The 15,152-nt window shown below is 44.6% G+C and overlaps 2 protein-coding genes across 6 annotated transcripts in view; one reads left to right on the top strand and one right to left on the bottom strand.

Annotated features, from left to right (window-relative positions):
• Positions 1–27: 27 nt before the first annotated feature.
• Positions 28–10,558, bottom strand: zdhhc16b (zinc finger DHHC-type palmitoyltransferase 16b). Its single transcript, XM_069156110.1, has 10 exons — positions 10,468–10,558; positions 6,750–7,059; positions 6,472–6,666; positions 5,351–5,439; positions 5,239–5,267; positions 4,978–5,111; positions 3,481–3,566; positions 3,256–3,379; positions 2,382–2,452; positions 28–2,302 (listed from the first exon to the last, which is right to left on the bottom strand). The coding sequence occupies exons 2-10, from the start codon at positions 7,032–7,034 to the stop codon at positions 2,200–2,202; spliced, it is 1,116 nt and encodes a 371-aa protein (XP_069012211.1). The 5' UTR covers positions 7,035–7,059; positions 10,468–10,558; the 3' UTR covers positions 28–2,199.
• vps35l (VPS35 endosomal protein sorting factor like) overlaps positions 10,483–15,152 on the top strand; it is a 15,713-nt gene continuing 11,043 nt past the window's right edge. For 2 of the 5 annotated variants that reach the window (XM_069156109.1, XM_069156108.1), the window contains exons 1-7: positions 11,073–11,121; positions 12,035–12,134; positions 12,375–12,557; positions 12,736–12,855; positions 13,951–13,975; positions 14,280–14,359; positions 15,014–15,142. In XM_069156109.1, coding sequence (XP_069012210.1) covers positions 11,105–11,121; positions 12,035–12,134; positions 12,375–12,557; positions 12,736–12,855; positions 13,951–13,975; positions 14,280–14,359; positions 15,014–15,142 — 654 coding nt within the window. In that variant the 5' untranslated portion in view covers positions 11,073–11,104. Of the gene's footprint in view, positions 10,629–11,072; positions 11,122–12,034; positions 12,135–12,374; positions 12,558–12,735; positions 12,856–13,950; positions 13,976–14,276; positions 14,360–15,013; positions 15,143–15,152 lie in introns of those variants that run through there. The other 3 variants (XM_069156106.1, XM_069156105.1, XM_069156107.1) reach the window with 3 other exon arrangements.

Here is a 15,152-nt window from a genome sequence, read left to right as displayed (position 1 = left end):
GGAAATGGAAACACTTCAAACAGGAAATTGCAAAAAGTTATTTTATTTTAAAAAGACAAGAGAAATCAAACCGGAGCACAGCTCCTATTGGTTACAAATGATGTCATAGCTAGACGTCACGTTTCAATGGCAACTACAGATCCAAACTTGTCCATCATGAAGTTACAAATGTGAGCATTTTGCTGTGGAATTAAAAATGATGTCACAGTGCCTGATTCACTTCTTCTAAGTGGCTCAATTTCAAGGCTCAACAACCAAACAAGGCACACCAAAATCTCTTTACAAGTTTAAGATGACTAAATTAGTAGTTTTTTTTTTTTTTTTACACCGAAACTGTCGAGGAAACAGATTGTTTCAAGTCAGAAATGTAAGAAAAGTGAATCAAACTCTTGGTTTTCCGCTCGTCTTTGGCACCAGAACATCAGTTCAGACCGGCGGTCTTCGGTCTCGTCAGCACACACAACAGTGGAACTGTTGGTGTAAACATGCAGAGTAGTAAACATCAAAACAACACGTTTGAAAAGGACACTGAAATCAAGAATTAGTATTGAAAACGCGTTTTCATCTCATGACTGGCGTCCGCCACACGTCAAACACGCCGATCGGAGACACAAACACACACTTATCATGGACAACCTGTACAATCACAACTTGAGGACGAGGTCTCGGCTCAGATCTCCGGTCAACGCCGAGTCGGGGATCAGTTCAGTCTGCCGTTAATGGTGCCACGTCGTGCACTTTGAGCGTCGGGTGAATCGTGAGCACGTCGATGCTGACCGTGTAAACAAGCGAGACGTTTTCCTGTCCGTCTGCCCGTTAACACTCCAGCCTCACATGGAAGAGGAGCATCTGCAGCTTTGCAGCGCAAATCAACAGCACAACGCAGCTTTTATGGTGGGAGTGAAGCTAAATAGGATGAAGTTGTAAAAAAAAAAAAAAACTTTCAACTAGACAAAGACGGAAACCATTTGCACAAAGAAACAAGCACATTAACAACACAGCAGGAAGAAGACGGCAGCGACCGATCTCAACAGAGCAGTGTGGAACTTTTGTCAGTGATTACAAAACCCTCCGCAGCCTTCGGCTACTATTGGAACTGAAATAAAAAGCAACACCACCGACAGTGACGTCACCCGCTGGTTTGCTAACGGCCGTTACGAAGCCTCGAGATCGGATATTGGCCGTCGCCATCTTGCTGGTTGGGAGTTCGGACCGTATTTGGACGAGCTGGTGAGGAGCAAGCGGTCGATATGACACGATCTGATCGGAAACCCGGTGACACTACGCCCCGCCCACCGATAGCCGTAACCTGACTGCACCTCAGACGTGTCGATCAAACAGACACGCCCCCAAAAACACACCGTTTTAAGGATTATTTTTGAATTAATGACGGGATTATTTTCAGATGGACCACCGGAAATCGAATAAGAAGGAGCGACTATAGCTAACAACACCGACATTACTCTTGGAAAAAATTTACTGACTTCGAATTTCACGAGAAGTTGAATGGGAGTCTATGGAGTCGGAGGTTTTTTTGGAGCCGGCCTCTAGTGGCACTCGGTGGTATTGCAGCTTAAGGCACTTCCGCATCGGCCTCATTTTTCAGACCCGGAAGCTACGAACACTTTTATAAACAGTCTGTGATCTAAACCCACGCAATACGACTCCTTCCACTCTTGATGCACTCAACCGGCCAGCACGGGAAAGTCTCACCAGACACCAGATTTAAAAACTGTGAAATACAGAGAAATGTATCAGTATGCAAAAGTCCTGCACTGTCAGTTTAAGTTCATGAAATCGTCCGGGCCTCCTTACATCATTCATCCATCTTTTCATCTCACTTTTTAAGAGTCTGGCGTGTCGGTGCAAAATATTCAGTTCAAGAAACGCACAACTACTCTTTGCTAAAGGTTGTGAGGACGAGGTTTGGGCTCCTCAGAGATGCCGGCCAGCAGCACCTGTAATTCAGTCCAGTCCCAGATCTGACCTCCAGCAGTGTACGAGGCTGACGGGAGGAAAGGTGGGAAATGACAAATAATCTCAAGGTGACAAGTGGCTTCCATGTGGCTCCACCTTTCTATCAGCGCAAATCCTAACACGAGCAAAACGCTCTTGATTCGCGTTACTCCGTTTTCAAATGAAGTGAAGACAATGCAGGTGTGAAGGTTTTAGTAGGGTGGACATTTGAAAGGGTGACGGTCAGATGGCCATCGGGTCTCTCCTGGTGACGGTGCAGTCCCACACGAGGCCATCTCCGTTGGGCAGGTGGGTGGAGGGCAACAGGACCCGCGTGAACCAGTGACTGAGGAGCAGAAGAACAAATGACATGAGATGTGGCTCAAAAGAAGGTTTTTAATTCAAGGACTCCCAGAAAGACTCACCTCCTGTTCTCCACCCCAAACAGTAGCTTCCAGTTGGTCATTACGCCGTGATGATACGGATTCCTGAACACCTGCGTTGGAACAGAAAGAAACATAAACACCTATTGTTGTGTTATGTATACATACAGTATATCGACGTGGTGTTTTGTACTTGACACCTGCAAAATCAATCTAATTCAAGCTTTTTTAGGTTCAAATTTGCTACTTTGTGTGTTTGTCCATCATTAGAAGTTTTGTTTTGTTTTGTTTTATCGAGGTCTTGGGTGCTGTGGTGAGTTTCCACTGTTTTGTGCAACAACAAGGACTTCATGCTTCAACTTCAGATTTTTTTTTTTTTTTATGTCTTTGCTGAAGCCTGCAGCGTTAGAAATCCAAATATCTTGCGGCCTTAGAGCTGCATCCTGAATGAACTTGGCTTGCGGAAGTCATTCTTGCCTTCAGCATAGTTGTCTTTTCCCCGTTCATTCATCTTCCACTTGGTGCACAAACGCCGGCATCAGCGTTACAATGACAGGAAAACCGTTTCACTGCATTCAGACCAAACAGTCCTCAGGACATTCAGGAGAGGAAATCCCCCCCTCCTCCCCCCCTTCCCCGAGAACTAAATAGGTTTGAAATACCTTTGACGTAACGCCACGCAAACGGAGCCAAATCGTCAAATCACAGTCACACCGTGTCCTCCGATGTGCGCCGGCTTAATAAAGCCCAGTTCTTGGTATTGTGCGTCTCCATTTGAAACTCCTTCCTCTGCTGTTTTAAACGGCTTCGCTCTTGGCTGTAGTTTACTGTGAGCTTACCGTTTACACCGTGTTTTAACACTGTGAAATAGTTCCTGCGGTCCAAAAAAAAACCCCGGCTGCTTGTGTGTACGTACCCTCCCCTTCTCGTTCAGTCTTCTGGCCTCCTTGCGGTTGATGTGTCGCTCCACGTTGGTCTCTCCTCTGCAGATGAGGATGATGTGCCACAGCGTGAGTCCTCCCAGAGCTACTGACACCGAGCTGCAGGGGGGGAGGGGGAGGGAGAGGGAGGGAGAGGGGGGTCACGGTCACGTCACAGCCTGAGCGGTCCGTCTGGTGTTTGTGTTCAGAGCGCTGCTCACCTGGTCAGCACCCAGAGGAAGATGATGCTCTTGTGAGCAGTGGTTTCTCTGGCGGTGAAGTCGGGAGGAGGCGTCTGATAGTAACTCTGAGGGGGACAGGAAACACAGTCGGTCTGCTGTCACGGTGTCACACTGGCGGCAAATACCGTTACTTCACATTTAGATGTGACCCGATGAGGTTTTGAGCTGCTTGTTCATCCCGGCCATTTCAACTCTGGGTCAAAACAATATGTACAATATGTTTAAAGTCGTGTTGGCGAGAGATCCCAAGACCCGGACGTCTGACGAACCTCAAGCCGAGTCGGTGTCGAAAGCCCGCAGCTGTTTGTTCGCCAGCTGGCACACCGGGGAGATCCTTGATCGGAGATGAATATGAGAGCGGACAGTGATGACGGATCGTTTTCAGCTCTCCCGTTTCGCTCACCGAGCTCAAATTCTGCCTTCGTACAAAACATTTCACTCTTGCTCCTCGCCGGGTCATCCCATCAGCAACACCTCGACCGACCGCATGAAACGAGCTCATCAGTTCAGGTGAAGAGCGTCTAAACAGAACCGGGGCATTGAGTTGGGTTTATGGGGTGGCGCTACAGTTGGGTATCGTTCAAAACTTTTCAGTACCGATACCTTGACCTCATTATTGAACGCTACTTTTTTTATATATATATATATACATATATATACATATAACAATTGTATAAAAGTCATTTTAAGAAAAAGAAAATGACTTTACACATTCCAGGTCTTTACTTTCTTTACTTTTCATCTAGTTTAGAGCGGGAAGGTGTAACCGTTCGATTTCTGCAGCTTCAACTTACCAATGGTACACCAACGTCTCGCATCGTCTCATTAGACCTTACAATTTACCCATGTCCCTAAACGCCTCGCATCAACCATAACGCGAGCTATCGCTGGGCGTTACAATTTACCGATATCCCTTGAACACCTCGCATGCAAGCTTTCAGAAGACGCTGCACTTTACCGACGCTCCCAATGTCCCCGAAACGTCCCACGGGGAGGCTACCGCCAGGTGCTGCAATTTACCGACGTTCCCCGAACGCTTCAGACAGATGCCATCTCGAGACGCCACAATTTACTGATGTCCCTAAATGCCTCACATCCAAGCTATTGCTGGACACTGTAATTGTTTTCCAATATTTCCTCCATGCTTCAGATAGATGAGATCTCGACTACAGTTTACAGATGTTCACTACATGCTTAAACATTCTGTTGGTAAACGCGAGCTTGCTGCTGCAGCCGAGCCTCCGGCCTGCAGTCACTGCAGCGCCTGCGACGAGTTTTAAAACATAAATGTATCCGTGCGGACGTCGTCTAGGTATCCAAATGTACCGAACGACAAGGAATCTCCTAATACTAGACGTACCAATCTGCATTTGTATCGAAGTCCAACCTTGGGTGGCATTCGGCTAAAGGGAAAAATAAAAAAAAATCTCCACCCACAGACGGTGGAAGTTAAAGGCGCTCTTCATCCAGCCTCACCTCCACGGCGCTGTACGCCTCCAGGAACAAGTCCCTGCTGCTGACGCTGCAGTAGAAGCAGCCCAGCGTCATGTAGACGCAGAAGCCGAAGAAGTAGCGATGGTTGAAATGACCCACGCAGTTGTTCAACCAGGCTGGAAACACGTTCAGGTCAATACGCACGACGAGAGGGAACACCAGAAAATACACTTTCAGAAACAAGGTATTCGTTTTCATGTATTTTCCTTCAGGGTTTTTGTGCGTGGCTGGATGGAAGGATACGACAGTGGTGGTCCATCTTCAAAACGCACCTGTGAGAGAAAAGAAACATTTCACTGTGAAGAATTAGGCCAGAAACCGACAACGTTTGTGAACTCTCCACACGAGATCTTACACGTTGCAGATGCTGCAGTGATGCGTCCTCGGCGGTTTTGGAGTGATGCATTTCTTACAGATGGACACGGAGGGCATTTGAATTTTATCCTGAAATATACAAAATACGACAAGTAAGAGGACATATTATTGTCTTACTGGAACAACAGTCCAAATAAATGTTTACAATTTAAAGGAAGTGAACAGAGGGAGATTTTAACAAATGGACGTACCAACATGTTGCACATCCAACAACATCCTCGTGTTTTTTTGTAATCAATGTTTTAGACCAGCGGAGGGAGGCCGAGTTCATCGGTGCCTCAAAAAAAAAAAAAAAAAGGTTGAAGGGAACTTTGAAACTTTTATTTTGAAGGTGTCCAGAACTTCCACTGCTGCACTTTTATTTTGAAAGACACAGGTTTCCCGTATTTGCATTTTTACAAGCTTTAGAAATCTCTCCGAGCTGACTGTCGTCTCCTCGGTGCTCCAGACCTCAGTCAAACATTCGCTGAATTTTTGTCGCATTACTTTTGGTCTCAGAAAAAAAGAGCTATTTTATTTTTTTCTGAATCTGGATCGTGCGAAAGCTTAATGTTTGGCAAAATTTTAAGTGACACATGTAGAGTAAAGTGATTTTGATGAAATATCACAATTTTAAACTTAGATTTGTTTTTGTTTTTCTAGACGGAAGCATTCATGATTACTTCAAGAAGTGTCGGAAATTACAAAAAAATTGTTTTTGCAGTTTTCGGGCTCTTGAAAGATTTCATTATGGCAATAAAAACATTTTTTTTTAAAAACATGCCTCTCAAACATGCCGGTGATTTTTTTTTTGGAGATTAGAAGGTTAATTCACAATAATCTTCCTTTTTATTTCATACAGTTCAATTTAGACTCTTGAAACTTGATGAGCATCACCGATTTAAACTTGTTCCAAAAGAACGTGTGCCTTTAGTTTATTTCCTGTTTTTAACAGTGCATGAAGGCGTTGTGTATTACTAAACTATTTTTTTTTTTTTTAAATAAATTTAAAACATTTGCCTCGCAATGTAAAGACTCAAGAAAAAAAAGTGTTTCCTGAGGTGAGACCAGCTGAGGACGGTTCCAGACCGTCTCCCCTTCAGGGCGCCAGGAGTTCGGTACCTTGGGTGGGTGTCCCGGGGACGTGGTGGTGGCCTTGTAGTAATGGAAGACCACCATGACGAGAAGCCAGTGGCCGCAGCACAGGTGCCAGACGGTCCAGTACACGGGGTACGTGCTGAGGATTGTGGGTAGGACGAACAGGTAGACGATGATCACGACCGAGGACGTCAGCAGGATGACGAGAGTCACGAACACCTGAGAGAGAGACAAGAGGGAGGCGGGTGAGGACGGGGAAGTAGGAAGGGTCGGCATCAAAGAGGAGGAAGAGGACGGCTCACCACTCCAAACCAGCGCGTCACGTTGTCCACGATCCAGTAGACGGGCTCGAACGCGCAGTCCAGCAGAGTGTCCGAGTTGGTGAGACTGTTGTAGTACAGCGACTGGAGGAGCAGCTTGCTGTAACTCCACAGGGCCGACAACCTGCCCCCGAGCCACGGCTTGCTCCCCCCGCCGCCGCCACCGCCGCCGCGGCCTCCCCTCTGCAGGCGGCACAGCCGGCACCAGCGCAGCGCCAGTCGCATGGCCCGGGATAGCTGCCACCTCCAGCTGCTGCCCATGCGCATGCCACCGCCGCCTCTCCTACACACTCTGCCCTCCAGACACACGCACACGCACACGCACACGCACCAGCAGTGAGACACGCAGGCGGCGTAGAACAGCAGCTCTTCGTAACGGAGCCTGACGGCCGCCGAGGTTTCCATCGCCGCCTCCTTCAGGAGGAGTCAGAGCGGAGTCAGGGAACCAACAGGGGGACGAGCGAGCCGGAGAGGAGGCGGCGATGGCTTTCCTCGAGAGCACAAGACGTCCGGTTTGCCCGGATCCCCCGTGTGACGCATGTCCGTCGTGGCAAACGAGGACAGGGGCTCTCGGCTAACGAGCTCCGCCCCGACAAATAAACTTCTCCTGTTAATAATTCACAGCAAATCCAGACCTGCTGGCCAAAACCACCTGGTGGAGACCAGCAGGGGAAATGCAGAGTGGTAACCCTGTAAGAGAAATGCAACGTGATGGATGTCTTAAGAAGGAAATGAAGTGGCAACCGGATCCTCCCGGGGCATCATTTCATGAAAGTGAGTATTGGTTACACAGATAAGACTCGTTCAGGTTCTCCAAAATAGGATGGCATTAATAATGAGGGACGTTAATCAGAGAGCTGACGTAAAGCCGGGCAACAGGCTGCCATCTATATTTGGTCATTGTTTTGTTCTGCTTACACACAGTGTTGGAAAATTGCTCATGTCTAGAAGGAAACGGAAAATATGAGGCGTATGCCATCTGTCAAGTTCAAACTTGATGACACAAGTTTTCCTTTCAATCTTCATTTAAAAAAAAAAAAAAAAAAGGGCGGCAGACTACTTTAATAATTAATGACCGCATTAATTTGATAGCATCAGAGTAAATACACAACAACACAATTGGATGGAACCCCATTTTTGGCAAGAAAATAAAAAGTTACAACGAAGCCCCTTTTTTTGTGTGTGTGTGTGTGTGTGTGTGTGTGTGTGTGTGTGTGTGTGTGTGTGTTCACGCCACCTTTTGAGGGGGGTACTGCATTACAACCAAACGCCGGTAAAAACAAGGGAAACGAGGAAGAATATAGTCGCATGTACTAATAGATTTTTTTGTTTATATTATAATGACCACTTGAATATTTATAAGTCGTGTCCCATCCCTAGTTGAAAGAAATACTAAGAAGCCATAGCGATATGTGCGAGTGCAGCCGGAGGATCCTCCGGTAGAGATATGTCTGTCTAAAAGAGACCAAAAGCCAAACACACTCGGTGTGCTGTCACAGAAAACATAATCTTTATATACGAGATGCTGCAACCAGAAAATATTTTTATTTCTGATGTTCCAAACCTTTCCTCATTTTTTTTTTTCTTCCCTTTTTACTGGCAGATCTGCGCTTCTACACGAACGAGACCTTTCACCTCCAACTCGGTATTTTAATTTGAAAACTGCTCGACCGCTTCGCAGCAGAAAAACCACAAGGAGAGCCGGTTTCTTCTTTTTACGGGTTGAATTAAACACCTCGCCGCTCGGGCCGGATGACGTAACGGCTCAAATCGATATCACGACGTGAGAGAAATAAATATTCGGCGGCCTCCGAAGACACGCGGAGCCGCACGTCTGATCTCTGCACAGACAGGCTGCCGACTGACGACACGGGATGTTTAGAGGCGTAACATTCGTCTCCGTGTTGGCAGGCGAGAGGGAACATGGGAGCGTGGCACCCAGCGGGGCACTGCGGTCTCCATGGCAACCTGCCGCCCTAAATCGGTGTCTTAGAAGACGGGAAGATCACTGCTTTAGCGTCTCCCTGTAATAAGCTCTACTTCGTCCTCTTCCTCTGTGCCGTCCCTCCGAGACGAGGAGGAAGACGAGGAGGAGGAGGACGACGTATCTGCCAGTTTTCACTTTTAGACAGTCGACTGATATGCTCGTCAATTCGGAGGACATTCATCACTATTTTGAAGTTATTATTTCAGTAATTCACCGAACATTTAAGTCTTCGCTTACTTTAATGAAACAGATTGAATGCTCAGATTACTGGAAAACGTCCCTCTCATTATCCGTCACAGTTTGCGACACAACACAGATGCCAATCGATGACTTCTACAGAGATAACTAAAGATCGTGTTTATCACTGTTCCTCTCCGGTCCTTTTGTTTTCAGGCCCTTTCAGTCATTATGTTGTGGCTGCACAGTTATGTAAGGCTGTCTGGCTGCTGGACTGCGACAGTAAAAGGTTTCCACGGTCTCTTCATCGACGAAGTAATCAGCTGCAGCAAACTGTGAATCAAGAGTCGAAATTGACAGCGTACATCTTGGCATTAACAACTTAACAGTTATTTTAACCGTCACTGAAGCTGTTGTTTTACTGGACGGTCTTTCTGATGATTTGGAGTTGACACTTTCTGCATGTCGGGGGAGGCTGAAGTGAGACGTGAACAAAGACCAAAACACCTGCACCTGATTTATTTAAGAATAAAGTAAGAATTAAAATCACTTTTCCCTTCAGACTATGAGCCACAAACCTCCAGAGCAGCCAAACAAAAGTCAACAACAACATCTGTAATATAACAAAAGTTGAAAAAAAGCCTTTTTCAGGCCTCAGTCAATTAATTGATTAATCAAGCAAAAGAAAATGAAACTTTTTTCAAATGAAAAAAAAAAATTCTACAACTTTCAGATTCCAGCTTCTTAAATGTGAATATTTATATTTCTTTATACCGCCATGATCATAAATTGAGCATATTTTGGTTGTGGACTGTTGGTCGGAACAAAAGCAGACATTTAATGCTGCATTTTGGCCTTTGGGAATCACTTATTAACATTTTCACCATTTTATGACGTTTTAAAGACCAAACAGTTAATCAACTAATCGAGAAGATAATCAACAGATTACTTGATAACGAAAATATTCATGAGGTAATAATTATTAGTTGCAGCCCTACGTGATTGACATGATCAGACATTTATATCGAATAAATTTTGATTTATTTTTTTTAGAGAGAAAATAATATTCAGAAATAATAATGATAAATAGGCAAATTTTACTTAGATCTCTAATAGTTGATATAACAATGCTAAATCGTGTATATAAGCCTTTCTTTAGGCATGTCATTATTTTGTTGTACCTTTACCTAAAGCTGATTAAATACTGGATTACAATATAGATATTAATGTGTGTCTCAGGACAGTAATTATATTATATTACAATAATATAGAAGACAGAAAAAGGTAACAAATGTCCACATGAAAGCAGTAAATAAATAAAAGACAGAATAATTTTAATAAATATCTACTATTGACATTTAACTGGTATAAAATGATCCAATCAGCTCCAACATGTCACGCTTTAAGGTTAGCGTGCTAACTGCTAGCTGCCTGCAGCCGCCTCTAAACCGACCAGCGGTCAGAGTCGGGTTTAATCAACCCGGTAGACGGTGAAAGGACCGACTCGACACGGGGGGAGGGGGGGACAAACTCTACCTGGTCGGGAGAACCGGGCGGACGAGCGTGCAGCGCCGCGGTCAGGTCATGGCTCGGTTGAACGGGGGAACCGGGATCTCCTCCGACTGCAGCAGACCGACCGCAGAGAGCCGGGAGTCTCACGGAGATCGTATATTGGACAGATGTGTCATTACGCGGCGGTAAATCCGGCGCTTCTTGTGAGTGAGGATATACGGCCGCGAAAGTCCTCGGGAGTGATATTTTAAACAAAACATGAAGGTCGTCTTCAACGTCCCCGGTAACGGTAAATCAACCGTCCCGTAGATAACGGGAACTTTCTGCTAAATGCTTCGATGTCCGAAATCTTGTTTCAGAGTGGCACCTCTTCTTTTTTTTTTTAATTTCGCTTCTTTGCGGTAGAAGCTCGCCTGAAATTGCGCAATGCATCCTGGGAAGTGAAGTTCTATCGTGCAATATAAAGTTAATTAAAACGCCTTTCAAATCGCGCTGTGGTTGTCGCAAATCATAGGCTGACACGTTATTATATATTCACAGTATCAGTCCTTAATGTGACACCAATAAATATTTTACAAATCTTCTATTTGTGAAGTAAAACAGCGCGTTTCCTAAATTGGACCTAACCAGGAAGTCCTACGCTGTCACATGATGTGGAAAAATGGCTGCGGTGCAGTGGTAAGATGTTGTTTTCTTATTATAAAAACTCCGTTTTATCAACATAAACCAGTTAAATCAATGACCTGTTCATGACGTGAGACGTTCGAGGACATAAATGTGGTACAAATACGTGTATTTTGAGCCTAATTTTAAATTAGTGTCCTACAACAAATGCCAACTTGGTTTGCAGCTTTGCAGCATAATATGACCAACTAAGAGCAACATCATCATTATCATCCTGCTTGTTCAGGCTGAGAGGTCTCTGGACACAGTGTGCTTGTAGGCATGTCAATTCAAATGAAACTTTTGCCTTCTTACCAAAATAAAAGTACATAAGTACAGTCAGCAAAATGTACTTAAAGTGTCAAAAGTAAAAGTACTCATGATGCAAAATTTGGGCTGTCATGTTTATTATATATAAATAATCGGAACGATGTGTTGTTTCAATGATGGTAGAGCTAATTTCAACACATGATACTCCTCTGATCTACATATGACAGATGATATGGAGGAGACATTTCAAATATTGATCTGAAAAGTAACTCGTAACTATTGCTGCGAAATGAAAGCAGTCAATCAAATAGGACAATAGAAGCAAGCAGTAGCTTGTTTTGTTAGACAATGCCTCTATTTATTAGGTAATGATCAACATCTGGGTGTAGATGTTAACACGCAGAGATGACACTTGTGTATTATTTGTGTTATTGGTAATCCCGTTAATGTATTTCTACCTCTGCCAAAAGGAGTTTGTGTTTCTGCGTGGTTTGTTTGTTTATCTGTTTGTCAGCAGGATTATGCAAAAACTACCCGCACGATATTCATGAAACCTGGTGGAGGGGTGCAACGCGGGTCGAAGAAGAACCCGTTACATTTTGGAGCGGAACCGAATTAGAGGCTGATCTGCTCTCCTGTCTGTCTGTCGTCTAACCAGGCGTTCCCGTGGACGCAACTATGACGCGGAGCTGCAGAGGTGTCACCTGGAGGCGTCTCCGGTCGAGTTTGGAGACTACCACCCCCTCAAACCCATCATGGTACGAGTGTCCTCCTGCTGTCCAACTACATTTAAAAAAATAAAAATAAAAACACACACACTTCCTCCTCTTCCTCCTTTATCCTGACTCTCCATTACTGCTTCAGTCATTTTTAAAAAAAAACTAAAAAAAACTAAACAGTTTTGCCTTGAAAAAGAAACGGTTAAAAATGTATTAAATGAGCTATAAAAAAAAAAAATCAAGCAGAACATCAGTACAGTCCCTCTCTTCTCCATCCAGGTGACGGACACAAAGACCCGCCGTGGAGCCCGTAAAGGCAGCACCTCCTCCTCTTCGTCCTCCTCTTCCTCGGTGCCCCCGGACCCCCTCAGCTCCATGCTGGACGGGACCGACCCCCTGTCCATGTTCGCCGCGGCCTCGGCCAGCGAGACTCCGGCCGTGTCCCACAGCAGCTCGGCGGGGGTGAGTTCACGCTGCAGGCGGAGCAGCTGATGTTTAGATACATCAATAATATTACGGGGAAACACTTGCGAAGATGATCTGTCGGCTGCTTCATCACTCACGCACAGGTGAATGTGTTTCATAAATGGAGAGAGAGATACCAGACTTTATGTTTAAGGCGCTGGTGTTGTGCTTCCAGGACCTGGGGAGGAAGAGGAGGGAGAAGGAGGAAGAGGCGGTGGGGCCAGACTTTGAGCATTGGTCATCGAAGCGAGGGGAAATCCTGGCCCGGTTCACCACCACCGAAAAACTCTCCATCGTGAGTCAGTCTCCATCCAAACAGCAAAGACCAAAAGTGTTTCCTTGGTCGGGGCAACAAATGATGGACACAATATTAATTTCTCTATTAAACCTTTTTAACAGCAAACCAGCTCTTTTTTTCACAATCATAGCAGTCAGAGAAGGACAGAAAACAAACAAACAATAAGACCTACAATTATTTTTGAAGTACATCGATTTATTCATATTTACCTCAGCACCCAGCTGGATGTAACAGTAGATCCTAATAATGAATCAGCTGGACTGAAGGGCCCGAGCCTGTTTGAAACAACTGGTAATATTTTTTATTTAAAAGTCACAGAACTTGGTTCAAACACTCTAAAATCAGAATAAACAGTTTCAAAGACACTTAAAATGACCACAGAGAGACAGTCTGGGGGCTCTGTGGGGTTTGGGGGGCCTCGTTCTTGTCTTTGTCCCAGGACCTGTTGTCTCATAATCCGTCCATGCCTGGACACAGACTAATAACAGAAAATTGATGGCTTGATCAGCTAATTAAATAAAAATGCATTTGAGTTGTTGATGAGGTTTTGGTTCAAATCAGCACTGTGTCTGTAAATGCTGTCTACAGCAAAGAAGAACAAATACAAAAATTTAAGACTTTTTAATACCCACTAAGACATTGTTTGAGGAAAAGGAATTCATCAGTTTTTTATAGATACTGGATTTTTGTGGTCGATACCAATACCGATATTAAAGGGTAAAATATATGGATAAAAGATACTGCTATTCTTTATATATGGTACATATAAACACACAATGAACCCTCATATATGCAATATTGATATTTATGGCAAAGATATGTAATGGCAGGATATTTTACAGTTTCGTGTCCACACTGACATCAGTGCTCTGAAAAAGTAAACCTCACTGGGAATTTGATAATTATAAATAACTATTAAAAACACAAATAGAACAATTTCTAATCTACCCCAACAATGTTTTTCTCTATTATGTTTTGTAAAAAAGAAAACGGTTCATATTGAGCAGCATATAAACTGATACCAATATGTCTGTGATTGGCCGATATACTTTATAAGACCGAAACCTAATCTCAACTTCTTTGTCCTCACAGAATCTTTTCATGGGCTCTGACAGAGGTAAGAACTGAGTTTATATTCAGCATAATAAACTCATTAACCTGTATAATCTGGAGATTCTATATTTTTTCCTCTGTACAAGATGAAAATGTATTGATGCTGTGATCCGAAGCAGCTGTATTTTATTCCTCTGAAGAAGCTCAGTAGTTGTTCTTGTCCCTCCGTCAGTCCCTGTCCTGCTGCTGTAAACACTCATGTGTACAATGTTGAACATGATCTTGTCTACCTATATTAAAAGAAAGCCATGAATGTATTAAAGTGCACTTTGGTTGAAAATGAAATGAATCCCTGCTGTGTTCAGCAGGAAAAGCTCTCAGTCCCGGGACCTCAGCTGTTTCGGAGAAAGTTCGGACTCGCCTGGAGGAGCTGGACGATCTGGAGGAGGTATGTTGGTTTGCACATGCGTGTGTGCTTTTACGAAGGTGTGTTGTCATGTTGGAGAACACTGTTGCCATGGCGCCACAGTTCAGATCATTTCTACCTAATTCTTTTCCCTCAGACGCCTCAGAACGTCACAGTAGAACTCTGTGTTGACAGTCTGACCCTGTGGGACCAATATTTGGTGCACAACCTGACGAATGTCACAGAAAAACACACCCGGTTGCTCCTGAAAAGATACGACTTCTTCGGTCTTTGACAGTAACGTTCTGCCCCTCTTGAAACACAAATGCCACTGAAGACACTTCGCCCGGCTCATTGCTTCATTGCCGTAGACTCTCTGAAGCATTTCAGAGGTCTCTGCTGCTCATTTCCTGAATTTGACACAAAAGTTGGTATATGCTCTCTGCTCAAATCTCAAATGTGCACAAAAGCAGGTGCTGATGTTGATCAAGCGTCGTAACTTACTTCTATGTCTGCTTCCCGGTGTACATTTGTTTAATGACGAGGTTTCAGAGTTCATTTCAAACTGGGAACATCCAACTTGAATTTAAGGCCAGCAAGTACTCCGGCGCTGTCTCCTTTTAAGATTTCAACATCGATGTCAGGTCTTTGATTCAAGCGAACATCCTTTAAGCTTGATCACGTTTGTGTGTTCAGGGTTCCCAAAGAGAGCTGCTGAACCTCTCCCAGCAGGATTACGCCAACCGCATCGAGGAGCTGAACCAGTCCCTGAAGGAGGCCTGGTCCTCCGATCAGAAGGTCAAAGCCCTGAAGATCGTCATCCAGGTAATCCGGC

The sequence above is a fragment of the Embiotoca jacksoni genome, unplaced genomic scaffold (assembly GCF_022577435.1).
Source record: "Embiotoca jacksoni isolate LCO1_2020_lvr unplaced genomic scaffold, fEmbJac1.0.p SCAF_20, whole genome shotgun sequence".
Classification (NCBI taxonomy): Eukaryota; Metazoa; Chordata; class Actinopteri; family Embiotocidae; genus Embiotoca; species Embiotoca jacksoni.
The sequence above is the reverse complement of the archived record's forward strand: the minus strand, read 5'-3'. Positions and strand labels throughout refer to the sequence as shown.

Coding starts and splice junctions, on each gene's coding strand:
- zdhhc16b (XM_069156110.1), bottom strand. CDS start 7,034: ATGCGCATGGGCAGCAGCTGGAGGTGGCAGCTATCCCGGGCCATGCGA. Junction 5,440..6,471: donor CCCCGGGACACCCACCCAAG/GTACCGAACTCC, acceptor TGTATATTTCAG/GATAAAATTCAAATGCCCTC. Junction 5,268..5,350: donor CACTGCAGCATCTGCAACGT/GTAAGATCTCGT, acceptor TTTCTCTCACAG/GTGCGTTTTGAAGATGGACC.